The sequence below is a fragment of the Festucalex cinctus genome, chromosome 2 (assembly GCF_051991245.1).
Source record: "Festucalex cinctus isolate MCC-2025b chromosome 2, RoL_Fcin_1.0, whole genome shotgun sequence".
NCBI lineage: Eukaryota > Metazoa > Chordata > Actinopteri > Syngnathiformes > Syngnathidae > Festucalex > Festucalex cinctus.
In genome coordinates, this window is record NC_135412.1 from 8,710,764 (window position 1) to 8,726,864 (window position 16,101).

The 16,101-nt window shown below is 43.8% G+C and overlaps 1 protein-coding gene across 4 annotated transcripts in view; it reads right to left on the reverse strand.

Moving 5' to 3' along the window:
• LOC144013604 (nuclear receptor coactivator 3-like) overlaps positions 1 to 16,101 on the reverse strand; it is a 70,088-nt gene that overhangs the window by 8,874 nt on the left and 45,113 nt on the right. For 3 of the 4 annotated variants that reach the window (XM_077512675.1, XM_077512676.1, XM_077512677.1), the window contains exons 3-15: positions 14,355 to 14,515; positions 13,007 to 13,104; positions 12,750 to 12,924; positions 7,463 to 7,645; positions 4,192 to 4,278; positions 3,945 to 4,085; positions 3,664 to 3,811; positions 2,836 to 3,341; positions 1,666 to 2,747; positions 1,423 to 1,552; positions 1,096 to 1,254; positions 265 to 495; positions 71 to 170 (exon numbers count right to left, since the gene is read on the reverse strand). In XM_077512675.1, coding sequence (XP_077368801.1) covers positions 71 to 170; positions 265 to 495; positions 1,096 to 1,254; positions 1,423 to 1,552; positions 1,666 to 2,747; positions 2,836 to 3,341; positions 3,664 to 3,811; positions 3,945 to 4,085; positions 4,192 to 4,278; positions 7,463 to 7,645; positions 12,750 to 12,924; positions 13,007 to 13,104; positions 14,355 to 14,515 — 3,201 coding nt within the window. Of the gene's footprint in view, positions 1 to 70; positions 171 to 264; positions 496 to 1,095; positions 1,255 to 1,422; positions 1,553 to 1,665; positions 2,748 to 2,835; positions 3,342 to 3,663; positions 3,812 to 3,944; positions 4,086 to 4,191; positions 4,279 to 5,552; positions 5,723 to 7,462; positions 7,646 to 12,749; positions 12,925 to 13,006; positions 13,105 to 14,354; positions 14,516 to 16,101 lie in introns of those variants that run through there. The other variant, XM_077512678.1, reaches the window with a different exon arrangement.

Consider the following 16,101-nt stretch of genomic DNA (forward strand, 5'->3'; position numbering starts at 1 on the left):
ACACCGATGAGGTTTTTTTTTTTTTTGTCTCTTAGGGCAAAATACAAACGACAAGGTGGGCAGCGCTCACCTGTTGCCTTCCATCCCCATTAGAGCATCTGGCCATGAAGAGTTGGGTTGGCCCTGCTGGCTGAAGGAGCTAACGCTCATCACCATGTCAGTGGGGCCACCTTAACCACACAATAAGACATTGGAAACTTATATGTACTGCAATAACAAATGGTTATGATGCAATCGATTGCCAATGTGAACACGGCAACATACCCATATCCATGAGCTGCTGCTGCAACATCGATCTGGATCCCGGGTTACTGTTGGAGCGGCTCATCATGGGGCCTGTCATCATTCCCTTGTTCCCGTTGTACTCCATGCTGGCACGCATCATGGAGGGATGAACGGATGAACCTACTGGACTGGGACTGGAGCGGGATAGACCCCAGTCTCCGGATGCCCCCATGGGAGATCTCTGGGCAGCCATAGCCCTATTCATAGGTCCTGGTCAAAATGAAATGCGCTCAAAACTCAGTCGCGATAGATGGTCATTCATTTTAGTAGGGATGTTCGATACCACTTTTTTTCAGACCGATACCGATACTCAGACCCTCAGTACTCACCAATACCAGTAGTACATTTTGACAAATAAAAAAAATCACAAAGATATTTTTAAACAAATATATTTCCTTTAATTTTGACAAAAAAAACAGCACAGTCACTCTTCAATAGTCTTTTTTTTTTTTTTTTTTTTCCTTCAATAGTCACTCTTCAATAGTCCTAACGCTCAAAATAAAACGCAAAAATGCTCTTTTAGTTTAAGATTCACAATTTTGAAGTATTTCCAAACCGGTGAAGTTTGGGTGAAAAACTGCTGCAAGCTAGCGCCAGCTACAGGCAAGGAGGACTCACTTAACGTCTTCCCCCTCTGCCATCGCTCGCTTGTACTCGTCTGCGTCACGAGTACTCGAGTACTTGAAAAAAGGGCTGGTATCGGCCCGATACCGATACCTGGTATCGGTACTCGCCCATCCCTACATTTTAGCATTGTACTGCACATTAGCAGAGTTCTACAAGGAAAAAAAAAAAAAGTACAGTACATACCTATACTTCCTGGGTAGCCTTCTGGGCTACCCATCACATTCTCCTGCTTGACAAGCATTGGGCGCCTTCCCGCTCCTCCAAGGCCACCAGGAGGCTTCCCGTCTACGGACAAGGCCCTTTGGAAGGGCCCTCGAGGCCCGGGACACAAACCTGGACTCGCTAAGTAAACAAAATATTCACTCACTCACTCCGCTTAGTACCACACGATTAAATACAACTACATTTAAGACTTGATTATAGTTCCACTACGGAGTTGAGAAATGGAAGCCCAAATATCCCTTGTAAGGACACCAATCAAGTGACTGATAAGCAGGTATCATTGCTTACCCTGAAGGCTGTCATCAAGGCAACCCTGGGGTTTGTTGCCGTCGTTTGGCCCAGCGCCTCCTGCCTGTTCCGAGTAAAAATCAGAGCTGGACCCCCGAAGATCCCCCAGGATAGACTCTAGGTTATGCAACTGGGAAAAAAAAAAGTAGAACAAATAATGTCAAGGTCCAAGTAGCTACTTCAGGTGGATCCATATTCTAGTTGCGGCAAAAACAACAACCAAAAAGCTTGATCTGAACTTACATCATCAGGTGGTTCAGACTTGATCTTGCTCTCATGATGTTCAGGAACATGACCAAGGCCACCACGTGGGGGACCGCAAGCAGTTCCCGAGGGTCCCTTGGCATCGAGCTCCTCCAGTTTAGGTTTGACGTCCACTGGCTCTTTGGAATCGTCCTTGTTGAGGAGATAGTGGAGAAGGGCATGGGTCTTCTCTTTCTTGGGGCTAAGCTGCTCCTGTTTCGGCTCAGTGATTAAGCCGGAACCCGAAACTCCCGGACCGGCTTCACTGCCCTCTTGGCTGCCTAACGCCACCTTTCCTGTAGCCTCTGCTGTGATCTTTGCCACTTCATCAGGTGTGTTGCCATTCTGGAGTAGCTTGTGGAGAATCTTGTGCTTTTCTTGGAGTGAGCCCGTGCAGCTGGCCGATGCGGACGCCCCCGCTAACCCGCTTGTCTGGTTTACATTGGCATTAACCGAGGAAGAGGAGGACACCCCAGTGGATGAAGGGCTAGTCATGCCCCCAGCGGGGTCCTTACTTTCTGCGGCTGCCGGAGTACAACTGTTGTTTGACGGCTGTGGAGCGGGAGGCACTGAAGGTCCACTTCCAACGATTCCGAGCTCCTCGGTTGGAGAAGTCAGCAATTGCAGCAATTTCCGATGACCCTTACTTTCTGCTGCCCTTCGCGTAGGCTCCAATGTTGACGCAGGGACCTCACTTCCCCCGTCTCCCAACTCTTTCGGTGTTGTAGCTGCCTGGCTGTCGGGTCTGTCCCCCGGGCCTTCAGCCTGTGGATGCTGATGATGGTGCAAGGGGTGGGGATGGTCTCCAGGCCCAGGCCCAGGCCCCAAGACGCCCACTGGGCTTTTGGGTCCATCTTGGCCTGGTTTGGACATTTGGTTCGGCTGAGAGGAAGAAGAGGAGTGGACACTAGGAGAGCTATCTGGTTTATGGACTGGAGAAGGAGACATAAGTGTAGAGGGGATTGAGTTCCCTACTCCTTCACTGATAGCTTGTAAGGCGTTAAGGGAGCTGCTGGAGTAGGTTGTAGTGTTCCCACCGCCTCCTCCACCACTGCAAATGCCACCCATGGGAGAGTGCATGCCTGAAAGAAAACCACAATACAACAAGTAAGCAAGTGGGCACATTAACAGATGTTCGACACGCCAGACCGTTCAACAATCAACACTCACCTCCAGGAGAAAACTGATTGGCGCCCATCTTTGGACTTCCTCGATTTCGGGGTGACATTAAGAGCCCCGATTGGGGAGCGCCCATCCGAGGGCTTCCTGAAGGGCTGTTCAAGCCACTTAGCCCAAAGCCCCCGCTGCTCTGAAACGGGGGCTGATGTGGGTGGTGTTGCATGCCTTGGCTTGGGTTATTCATGGGACTCATTTGACTCATATGTCCCATCTGACTCATCTGCATCATGCGGTTACCCATGGCTCCACTCCCACCCCCACTACTCCCTCCGTACGCAGAGCAGCCACCCATCTGACCCATGTGACCCATGTGGCCCATGTGGCCATGCTCGTTCATTCCGAAGCCCCTGTTCATGCCGCCCATGCCGCCCATCACCATCCCACTATTGGGGTTCATGTTCATTTGGGCATTTGGGTTGGGGCCGCCCATGGGCTGCTGTCTCATGCTGTTCGGCATCATGTTCCCAGCCTGAGATGAGCGGTAACCATTAGGTTCTCTGGTTGGAGAAAGAAATCAGATGAAAAAAACAAAACAAAAAAACTTGTAATTCATCACAGCGACTTCATTTTTTAAAATGCAGATGCAATATAAGCTATGTTGAGCCTTCTTACTGTTCATGTCTTTGCTCTATGTGCCATTTTTAAAGCTACTTCAGCTTTTACTTCAGCTTCTATGAATGGCTACACAATTTCTCTTTAATTTACTTCATAAGCATTCCGCATGCATTCATCTGAACATTCAGCTTTCAGCATTCCCACGCAATTTCTCCAGAAATTGCACTTAGTCTAGTTCTTTTATAATATATCTTTGTGTCTAACCTCTGAAGGAGATGAGTAGAGATGAAGCCTTGTGGCTCGTTGCTCATTGGGTGACGGTACAGTTTGCTCTTTGTCTGGGCTGTGACTGGCGTGCCATCGGACAGGGAGAAGCGATACAGCGGTGTCTCGGCGTGGCCCTGCAAAAAGGCTGCACAGAAAAAGCCGCAAGTTGAGCCAATAGTGTATTTTCAAAGGATTCGAATTTGTTTGCATTCACGATGAGCCTCAATCGATGACAGATATGTTTGAAGCATGCAGTCGATTACTAGCGTGTGACGCACCCTCGTGATAGTGGCGTTTGTGGGACCAGGGTTGCCCGTCACTATGCTGGAGGAACATCTGGATGCAGCGCCTCAATAAATCCTCCCAGCCCGGACGCACTGATGCTCGCAGAGAGTTCTGGTCAATCTGGATCAGTTTACCTAAAAGAGTGACAAATGAAGGAAGAAAAGTGCGAGAACAACCAAAAATTAGTCACACTTCAAGAGTCGGTCTTTGGTAAAAAAATGGTTTTGTGCGGGTCCTCACCTGAGAGCTCATGCCTTGTATTGAAACTCTCCGTTCTCTCCATAGCTGTAACCCGACGGGCCACGCAGATCATACATGACTGCAAATCTGATAGAGGAAAGAGGTTACGTTTTTTTTGGCTATATATTTTTATACTAAACATTTTTGTGGTGGTTTTTCAGATGCTGGACTGGTTCATACTTCCAAATTAATAGCTCAGATAATTATGGGAATGGATGCATTTTCATCTAAGTAATTTAAAGGGCCATTTTCAACAGAAAGAAGATCATTTTTTTGTATATAATGAATGTGATAATTGATGAATTGATGAATGTGATTCATTTTTTTTCATGTACAATTAATACCTTTAAAAACGTTTTTTTTTTTTTTTTCACTTGCTGTCGACTGAAGATGACATCACGTGCTGAGGAAAAAGTTAACGACCAATCATGGCTCAGTTTGCTGAGCAAACCCAGAAACAGGTGAGCTGTGATTTTGGTCATTACCTATTTCCTCAGCACAGGTGATGTCATCTAAACTTGCTGCTCTGCAAGATGAATTCTCGTGGTATTTGTGAATTCACAAACTCCAGAGAATACATCTTGTGCCGAGCCTGTTGACTTCTACCGATGACCAAACACAGAGTGACATTGCGTTTGGGGCGTGATATGCAACTGTGACGAAACCAGGGGAAACAAACTAACAAACTAACAAACTAACTAACAAACTAACTAACTAACTCAAGTTAATACATTTTACATAAGTGAATAAATAATAATTAGTGAATAAAGAGATAAATAAATACATAAATAAGTAGACTTAACATCAAACTCATACATACCACAAAACACCAAGAACAAGTCTCATGGTGTGCCAAAAGCCAAATAATACAGATGTGTTTTAAGGCGTGTTTTAAAAGAGGATAAAAAGGGGGATTGCCTCATATTTAGTGGAAGGTCGTTCCAAAGGGAGGGACCGGCAACAGCAAAGGCTCGATCTCCTCTAAGCCTCCGCTTAGCCCTCGGTACCTCCAATTGTGTCTGGTCTGCTGACCTGAAGCACCGGGCAGGTGTGTAGGGGTGCAAGAGCTCGGCGAGATAAGGTGGGGCAAGACCATTGAGAGATTTGAAAACAAATAGAAGAATCTTAAAGTGGATTCTAAATTTCACGAGCAGCCAGTGAAGAGAGGCCAGAATAGGGGTTATGTGTTCCCTCTTACGGGCACCAGTAAGGAGACGAGCAGAAGCATTTTGGACAAGCTGGAGACGCTGGAGGGAGGACTGGCTGATCCCAAAATAAAGTACATTACAATAATACAGCCGAGGTGTAATAAAGGCATTGATTACCATTTCTAGGTACTGCTGAGATAGGAGATTTTTTACCTTAGCCAGCTGTCTAAGATGAAAAAAGTTGGATTTGACAACAGTGGCAATTTGCTGGTAGGAGACCTTCAATCTGTCCTTTTTCCACCTTCGTTCAGCTTTGCGGCACTCCCATTTGGCTCCACGCGTTTTTTCATTGAACCAGGGCTCCCGTCTGACTTTGGGTCGCACAGTTTTGAATGGAGCCACTGAATCAAGTATACTGAGGCAGCTTGAGTGCAACCAAGAGCTGAGTTCTTCCGTGTTTGAAGTGGGCATACAAAGCTCATCAAAGGCATCAAAGAACTGATCAGCAGTGAGGGGGTTAAAAATTCTACGCCTTGACTCAGGAGCAGCCGATGGAACAGAAACAGTAGGATAAAAATGCACATCATAGCAGACAGCCATATGATCAGATATCATATTGTCAATTATTTTTAGATTTGACACTGGGAGACAATAGTAAAGAACCAAGTCTAACAAATGACCTCTTTCATGTGTGGGACCAGACACACACTGCATGGGATTAAATGAGTCAATGAGGCTCAAAAAGTCCTTAGCCAGTGGTTTATCAGGGCAGCACACATGAATATTAAAGTCCCCCATAATCAGGATATAGTCATATTTTAGCATGACTTCGGCAACAAGATTTGCAAAGTCATTTAAAAACTCCTTATTGTATTTTAAATGGACGCTGCAATTTTTTTGGTTCTCGCAGAATTACTCACCGTTTCCTTGTTGAATGTTGAACAGCGAGAGGCGCTTTGTGCATTTTTAGCTAGTAAAACTGTTCATGCTCCCGAGAACAAAGTCGACATTCCCCTCCGTGGCCGTGATTGGTCAAAACATGCACAAGATGCAGCATCGTCCAATCAGCTTGAAGCATTGTACAGAATGTCCCGCCTTTCCCGAGCAAATCACCATGGAGCAGTCCCAGATTTGTATTGTGAAGAAACTCCCTTGAGTGAATGCCAATATCAAGCTAGCTATTGCCAGGTTAGATGTCATCTTCAGTCGACAGCAAGCGGAAACGTATTAATTGTATATGAGAAATAATGAAGTTGTGAAATTCATTCTGGACAAATTTACTGCTGAAAATGGCTCAATGAGTCAAGTATCCCTTTAATATTTTTTGTTCCTTCTTACGTTCTAACCATGTAGCCTTGGTCTCCTGGCACTACTTCACACATTATCATTCACTGAGGTCATTCTACAACAGTAGTAGGTTTCATATATTTTTGATTTCTGCCACCTAATGAGGCTTCTACACTTTTCTTTTGATCATTTGAGTCAAGTTCTTGCTTTTACTTTATTTAAGAATATTAACTCATTCACTCCCAGCCATTTTCACTGAAGTGTTTTCCTGCATTTTGACTGATTTTGCAAGGCCCACAGAATATTGGGTTCTATTGCTATGAAAACATGGAACCTACCAAAATAAAGATTAGAGTGTCTTCTTTAAAAAAAAAGAAGAAAAAGTATATTTCTATCGGTTTCTGTTTTGCAGCAATTAACATTATAATGTAGCTAAGTTTCATCATTATTCACAAATCTGCTTAGAACAGTGGGGAAATCAGCTTGTTTTAACACGGCCCTGGTTGATCTCTTATACTCTGTTGCCACCTGCTGGCCGTTTTTGTAATTACTACCATTGTTTCAACCGTTCTCTACATTAGAGAGGCTGCATCAAGGCCTTCTCTATGCTCTTGTGTAAAAAAAAACAAAAACGTATAAATATGTCTTTGGGGCACTTAAAACATCTACAATAGAACATATTTATACGTTTTTGGGAGCTAATGAGTTAAAGTGTCATATGAATTTAGACATGTCCCACGCTCATTTCCACGTTTTCGCTTTCTGGGAGAGAAATGTGGTCAAAGGTTGCTGAAAAAGATAATGTCATGCAAAAAGTTGACATATTCTTGATGTACCTTCACCCTCCTCAATCATGGCCTTTGGCTGTGTAAGGGCAAAACACTGCATGGTTTCATAGTGTGGCCCTCCTGGTCCCTCTTCCATAGCGCCATGGGCGTGGCCAAACTTGACGAGCATTCGGCAATTGAAGGTGTGACTCTTCTGGCGGACTGCCTCGTTTCCCCACGACACTCCATTTACTAGAGAAGGACAAAAACATGAATTCTACCAACACTGAACAAATTCCATGAATTGTATACTCTCACGGTCAGCAATCAAACGTCACAAAAACACTCACAGGAAAAGAAAGCAATGAAAGCACTGAAATCTGCATTTCCCTACTCCAAATGAGAAGCAGGTGTCTCTCCTGACGTCCAGAGCTCGGCTGAATGGACCACGGGATTATTGTAGCTAACGTGTCCATTTCCAATGCCTCCGCTACTAAGTGTACTCTGTGGCAGCCGAGGCCAGGTACACTCTGTCATCTATCCTCATTAGGGTCCTGACTCCTCATTACACTCACAGACTTTCACGTGCGTGGCACAGCCAGGCAAAGCTGGGGTCACCTTCGGGATAGGGGAGAGGAAGAAGACAAGAGGGAGGCAAACTTCACAGAGGAAACAAAAACCGTCTTGCAAGGTCTGTGTGAAGTCTCGAGACCTTGAATTGTTGGCAGGAGGTTTCTGTCTGGCAGGTGCAGGGAGGATATGGGCTGGAGATATGTCAAGAGGGTTGGATATAAAAAAAAAAAAAAAAATGGAGCTGGTGTGCTGTTGGGGCAAGTTTTTTTTCTTCCCTCATCTAAGCCAGCATAGTGACTCGGGATGTCACGATAAGGGCAATATCGTGATATCGTGATATCAAAACTGCCACAATATCGTCGTCGTCATGTTCACAATATTTAAAATGAACACATCTGTTAAAGAGTGAGGTTGATTTCCATTCGTGCAGTTCTAGCACCCTCTAGTGGCTAGTTTATTAGTGCAATTTAATTTTCATTAGGGATGTTTTGGCCTCATATGTTTAAAATCTATGCTAATTGTCAGATGAAGGGGAACCTAATTTGCTTGTGAAGCGATCAATGTGTGCTTGCATTAGCAAGTAAGTGCCTCAATATTGTTATTAGAGATTGTAGGTGGTTTATATGCATTGCTGTTATGTTCAAAAGTACAATATTGTCTTTTTTTTTTTTTTTTAGTATGAGCTCTTTTTTACAATATTGTGACCTTTTTTGGAATATCGCCAACGCCCCCCACAATATCGTTGTAATTATCGTATCGTGACCTTCATATCATGATAATATGGTATGGAAAATATGGAAAAATGATGGCCCTCAAAAATGAAAAACATCAGCTCAGGGAGTTTTTGTGTATTTAACTATAGTTGGCGTGCTCAGTGGTCATCCCGCAGGAATGTGCAGAGAGAGGTCATTTCATTCACGGCACCGGAAGCCTAATGGCGCTGGCGAGCAGCAGAGCGAGACACAATGAGGGGTGGGAGTGCACACACAAGCATGTTGTCAAACGGCCAACTGTGAGATTCAGCTTATTTGGCAGCCGTCGCCGTCTGCGTGAAACAAGGCCACAAAGTCAGGAGGAAAGGTAAGATGAGACAAAGGGGGAAGCAGTACAGGAAGGTGAGATCCTCTGTTGTTTTAAAGTAATGCTGCAGTGTTAATTTAATTGCGTGGCGGGTGCAGTCAAACAAACATTTCATCAGCGAACACTTCATAAACATTGCTTTGTCGTGAAAACACGGCAAATAATACCGTCTTTAGCGTACGCACGCATCGAAATTCAATGAAGTGAGGGGAGCGTGCACAGGTGCATTATTCAGCAGTAAGTACTTTCCAGATGGCTGCCATGGGATCTGAATAAAGCTCGGGCCTGTTTGACACTGTCGGGACCACTGAGTGTGACTGACAGCTGCGCCACACTGCCTGCTTCGCAACGAGTGGGGGGTGGGGAGGGCGGGGGCGTCTTTCTCAGGTGTGTTGTGAGTTCTCTGACAAGACACTTCCCAGGAGCTCCTCATTACGACGAGGAGATAAGCACGACGGAGCAAAATCCATAACTGAGGCGTATCCACTTGGGCAACATTGGTTTCTAACTTTGCCCTGTGGATGAGGTCGTCAAGTTTGATTTCTGAGCGGCAACGCAGCCCCAACGCTGACTGTGTGGATAGCGGGACTTGCTGAATGTCACAGGTTTCAAACTCCGGTCCTCGAGGGCCACCGTCATGCATGTTTTACATGTTTCCCTCCTCCAACACACCTGATACAAATGATCAGCTCAGCCAGCTCTGCAGGAGCCTGACGATATGGATCTTTTGAATCAGGTGTGCCGGAGGAGGGAAACATCTAAAACAGGAATCACCAACTACAGACCTCGAGGTGACTTGTCCTGCATGTTTTCGATGTATCCCACCTCCAACACAACTAATTCAAATGATCAGGATCTCTTTCGGGCTTTTGCAGAGCTGCTTGGTGATCTGATCATTTGAATCACGCATGTGAGGAGGAAAGCATCTAAGACAGGGGTGTCCAAACCACGACCCGGGGGCCATTTCCGTCCATTTATTAGTGGCCCGCGACATTTGCTAAAAATGGCATTTGACTCAGTTCAAATAAAATAAAAACAAAAATGTTTGGAGATGGTCAATGTAAGAAGGGAAGGTGTCGAAAAACACAGGTGCTATTAAAGGTTATTTTAGTTCGGAAAAACTAAAATTCAAAAAACAATTTCGTTCACGAAATAAAATAAAAACGAAGATGCTTTTTAAAAAAGAAAACTAACTGAAACTACATTTTATGTTTACAAAACTAACTAAAATAAGACTAACTATAATTATAGCAAAAATGTCCTTCGTTTTAGTCTTTTGTAATTAATTTAATGCATGAGCCTTTGGGGTTGATTTTAAATGTGATTTTTAGTAGATTTATTTTTGATATAAACCGGAATAATGACGTCACGCCCATGGTGCTTTTTAAATATTGCGCACAAGTAATACACATTAAAAAAACTAAAATTAATACTGAAACTAACTAAACTAAAACTCAGCATTTATTAAAGAACTAATACTAATACAAAAACTAACAGAACCACCCTGAAAACTAATTAAAACTAAATAAATAAAAAAAAAAAAAAAAACTCAAAACAAAATAAAAACTAAAATGAAAAATTCCAAAACTATAATAACCCTACTGCCATATTACAAATAAATTGGTTTATATACTGTAGCCTTTTTCTAAATATGAAAAAGCACAAATAAATGATTTGTACAATTTTTAGGACTAAACACAATTTCTCTTCATAACATTATGTGGCCCTTGCGTCCTTCTGATTTTCTGTACGTGGCCCTCAAGTGAGAACGTTTGGACACCCCTGATTTAAGACATGCAGGACACCGGCCCTCAAAGAACCAGAGTTTGAGACCTATGCGTGTCAGAACATTTAAACTCAGCGTTCAAGTAGCTAAGACGTCTTTGTTACAACACTTGTGACATCACCATAGCCAATTATCTTGTTGAGGCAGCAGTACTGGCAAGAATACAACTACAGTATATGAGCTCACACACTCACAAGTCAGTACACGGGGAGGTTCTCCGTTAACAATGGATTTCTGTTAGTCCCACAGTCTATCACAAACCTAAGTACAGCGATAATAGAGTGCCTTCTTGTGCCGCGTGACAACATATTCTCACACTGGGCTGTAGGCCATCTTCATGGACTATGCACTTTCTGACTGCCACTGTTTTATCTTATCAGGGTTGTAGACTGCGACCAATTTGGCCCTGCAGGCGCCCTAATTTCACAAAGTGCAACTGAAAAAAAAAAAAAAATCTGAGGTTGCACCCGTGGAACCAATCGATTGAGCGGGGAAATGTCACCTCGACTCATAAAGACTCACTTTGGTTCATCAACGGGCACTCGTATAATGGTCTCAGCCAATCAGAGATTGAAGGGCGGGACCCTCCTCACAATGGCCATGGTCCTGATAGTTCTGTACTTTTTCTTTCACCTTTTTAATTCCACCATTTGTTAAGAAAACCCCGTCTTTAACTTCAAGGCATCCCGGGCTGCAGATTGAGGCTGCAGTAAGTCTGTATAAATGTGCTACAATTTACAAGCATGTATGAGGATTTTTTTCCCCCTAAGGATAATTGTGTTTTATTATAGTTTATCTTCAACACGTTTTATTACCGTTTCCAATTTTGACAAGGTTAAAAAAAATAAAAATCAGTCATCATTATCGATATTGACTGATATGAATTACTTATATTGCAAAAACCCTTTTCAGTAAACAATTAACTAATGTCCCGCTAGACAGGCAGCTAGATGGGCAGCCATGCCTTGGTATTATTTTCCAAAGATGAAATTATTATTTTGATGGGAGTTCCTCACCATCACTTGCATGGCGGTATTGCCAAAGCAAGATGGAATAAATGAAGCCGTTGTGCAAGGCACGTCCTCAAAAACAGACAACATAACAATTCTCGATTCATTCATTCATTCGAACAAGTACGACCCAAGTGAAAAGAGTATGAACAACCCCAGTCGCAAGTGGTTCCCCAATCACAAAAAGGATGGTCAGGACAGTATTGTATGAACCGGTCTGTGGCACACACACACAAAAAATAAATAAATAAATAAATAAATAAAAGGTTGGGGGCTCACCATAACATACAGAAATTAAACTATGGCTGCACACATTATCCATCAAAAGCACAGCTAAGATATCAACGTTTTATGTGCATGTGTTTTAATGGATGAGACAGACAACATTTGCGCAATAATCAAGTTTGTTCCAAGGGAAGAGAGCCTTTTTTTTTTTTTTTTTTTTAAGACTGATGCTGCTTTTGAGGAAGGTTGAAGTCGGATTTATCCCAGTTGGCTTTTCCCAGTTCTGACCTGAAAGCGTTCGAGACGAAATTACACAACCAAAATGGCGGATAGTGACAATTTTTTATTTTCTTTTGTCCTCAAAACCCATTTTGACCTCCTTGCCTTCTTTCAATTTTTTTTTCTTTATGTATTTATTTCATAAGCATTCCATACATTTCAGTAGCTCACCATATATTTTCATGTAGGGCGATACTGTCATGTCATGTACGTGTGAAGTTATGTCGAATATTTATGAATGAAGAAAGCTATTTAGTTTTAATGGGGGGCATTAACGCACACACTTTGACTTCCCACTTTCCTCGAATGCAGCATTAGAGCAAGACCAGTGCTTGACTGAGAGATGAATGTGATGTGTGACAGATGTGCATGCATGCGTGTGTTTTGCGTGTTTCAATCTCACTGTTGGTCTTGGGCAGGTTCTTGTGGAATTCTTCTCTATCTTCTTCATGCAGAATGTTGTAGACGCTGGTATTGATGAGCTCGTCCTGCTTGTACTGCAGGTACTGTGTCACGTTGTCTGACACAAACACAATGCTGCCCTCTCGGTTCACCACAAACAGGAAGCCATCCAAAGCCTGGTGGCGCAGTGACAGGAAGTCACCCCTTGTCCAAGCGGCAGTTGACTTGACAGTGAGTAAGGAGGATAACTGGACTCACCTGCAGCAGAAGAGGCCCGAGGTGGTCTTTGTCAATGACCCCCTGACCTGTTGAGGAAACGTCCGATTTCTGAACATCGTCGCTGATGGAAGCCTTTCCTGTCAGGGAAGACAATGAAATTGTATTCAAACACATTGAAAACCCCACTGGCATTCTCTACTAAAGCTAATCCAGCAGGGGGCAGTGTTTCCCAAGCATCAGTAGCTTTTTTTTTTTTTTTTTTTTTTTTTTTTTTTATATATCCAGGTAAAGGAGGGGGGCATACGAGGGGGCAGGTTTCTCTAAGGAGCCCATCAGGAAGAGCCGAGGGCTGGGTGCATGTGCAGCAGGTAGTAGTCGTCCTCGTGCTTTATATTCAGTGTCAGACTCAAAGGAAGTGTCTGGTAGGCTGAGTTGGAGAGAGGGAGCGTGGGAGAGAGCTAGAGAGGTTCTGTGAGCCGTAATGGTGCAGGGGCAGGAGTCGAGACACCTGAATTAAGGGTGGGGGTGATGCTGGGAGAAGCAGCCAGAGAAACAGATGGCTGCAATAATAAATGATATGCGGGGGGAAAAAAACGCATTTGGCGTTTGGTTTGTCGCAATAGCGGCCACTCGTTTGGATAAATATCCACACAAAAGGCTAAATACAATCCTGTCTGAATTGGAGTTAAGGCAGGAGAGGACAGAATGAAAAGAAAAAATATGGGGAGAGCCGCAAAAGATATTACAACCAAAAAAAGAGAGAGCAAACCAAATAAAAACCTGCAAGACAAACATGTGAAAGTGAGACAGGGAGAAGTAGAACAGGTAGGAAGCGCGAGATGAGTCCAAAAGCCTGTGTCATGTCTGTCTCCACTTCCTGTAACTATGGCAACCTGTCAGCAGCCAGTCAGGGCCAGCTGTAGCCTCTTCCCCTTCCTGTCGAGGTGACAGACTCCAACTGAGCCCCACAGAAACACAACCACCACCAATCCTCCCCTCTAATTATCCTTTAACTCACTTCAAGCTCAGCGTTAAAAGATTATTAGCAACAGAACTGAAACGGGAAATACAGCTTTAACACAAGTGATGATTTGGCACTTTGGCAGAACGGATGTGATTACCTGCAAAACGCTCAGTTAAACGGCCAGTCCACAGCTGCTCCTCCCCTCCCATACACACGCATAAATGACAGGTTCACAAAACTCTGCCAATGTTTCCTCACATCCTCACAAACAAACCGTTGAAGCTGTGAAATTTGAGGGAGATGAATGACTGATTCACCCTTGCACCTGGGCTCTGAAATGTGTGTGTGTGTGTACTTCCTTTGCCAAGTCCCCACAACCCCTTTATTTCACGCAACTTCCAAACAATAAGTCAGACAACTCACCCTGTTCTTTGATCTGTCGGATCTGCCGCACCGTCTCCTTGAGGATGGCGCATTTGTCCGGTTTGACATTGAAACTGTCGATGTCGCTGAGGTTGGCCGAGATCAGCTCAGCCAGCTCCTCGATGTACTTGCTTTCCTGCTCCCGCCGCTTCCTGTCACTCCTGCAGGTGGTAACGTTCAGCAGTTAAGTGAACGCTGCGAGCAAAGGCTCAACGTGGGTTGGTTATTTGATGCACTTCCAGAATGTAAACTCATATGTATAGAAGTGGTTGATTCAGTTTTTCCGAGTTGAGTGAAAATTGCTTTGCTAGGAGCAGCACATCATCAGACCACTCATTTGTGGTGTGAAGCAAAACAGCACTGTCCGCCACAGTCTATTACATTAAACGCAGGGAAGTTAGCATGCAGGCTAGAGAAGTTAACACATCAAATATCTGCAATATTTCAATTGCCCCGAGACTGCATTCATAGTAGGTACTTTATTTCATTTTAAGTGTCAATTAGCGGGAGAACGCATAACACTAAACTGGCTTAAAATGCTTTCCTTCTTTGAGTGCCGGGTGAGCTCCAGCCTATCCTAGCTGACTTCAAGAGGAAGGGTACACCCTAGACTGGTGACCAACCAATTGCAGGAAATAATTAGATCTTTGTGGAAAAAACACACTTGACTTAAAGTAGCACTTGGGAACTTTTCAACCTTCATAAAATATTTTCGTAACTCTTCTGATGAAACATCGACTTAAAACTAGTTGAACGGTAGCTTTGCCATCGCCTGAGGGGGTTGGTATTATTTTTACTGGCACTAAATAATTGAGGATGATGATAGGAACACTGCCACACGAATGCCACACAAATGCGCTGACTGCTTTATGGCAAATGTCACTTCCCCCAGTCCCCATTCATTATAAAGACGGAAGTCAATTTAAAGGGATAGTTCGGATTTTTTGACATGAATCTCTATTTCATCCTCACCTCCAGTGTGTGCGATCAGCACTGACTTACCCCTGACAGCGTTCTGTGACACGATTTCTGGTCTGGTGTTGACTTAAATAAAGCGTTTTTCTTCTAAAAACAATTTGTGTTCAAAAGAGTGAGACATTTGCATCACAAACTCTCCTGAAAAAAAGTCAGACGCCATTACCGCCGGGCACTACTTTTCTGTTCGTTCGTATCACTGCGCGGTGCCCCGCATGCAGCTGATAAGACGCGCATTAATCTCCAAGTTGTTTGTCTTTTCGAAGGCGGAAGGCGCGACTATCAGCTGTGTGCAGCGCGTCTATCAACTGTCTACAGGGCGCGCGCAGTGATACGAACGAACAGAAAAGTAGTGCCCAGCATTAATGGCGTCACACTTTTTTTCCACCACAAACTGTTTTTAGAAGAAAAATGCTTTATTTAACTCATTGACTGCCATTGACGGAAAAAGACGTCAAATAATGCATTTTTGCTGGGCTGGCAGTGAATGTGTTAAACAAAATGTGCCAATATATTTTGTGATTATATTGCAGCATCTTTTTTTCCTTTTTTCTTTTTTAAGGCAAATTTTGCTTAAAAATCCATCAATTTTGGTTACATCTCATCTTAACTCATTGACTGCCATTGACGGAAAAAGACGTCAAATCATGCATTTTTGCTGGGCTGGCAGTGAATGTGTTAAGTGGCCCCAGCCAACCTGCCGGACTACTGTCCTCTCGTCCAACACCGGACCAGAACTCGTGTCACAGAACGCTGTCAAGGGTAAGTCAGT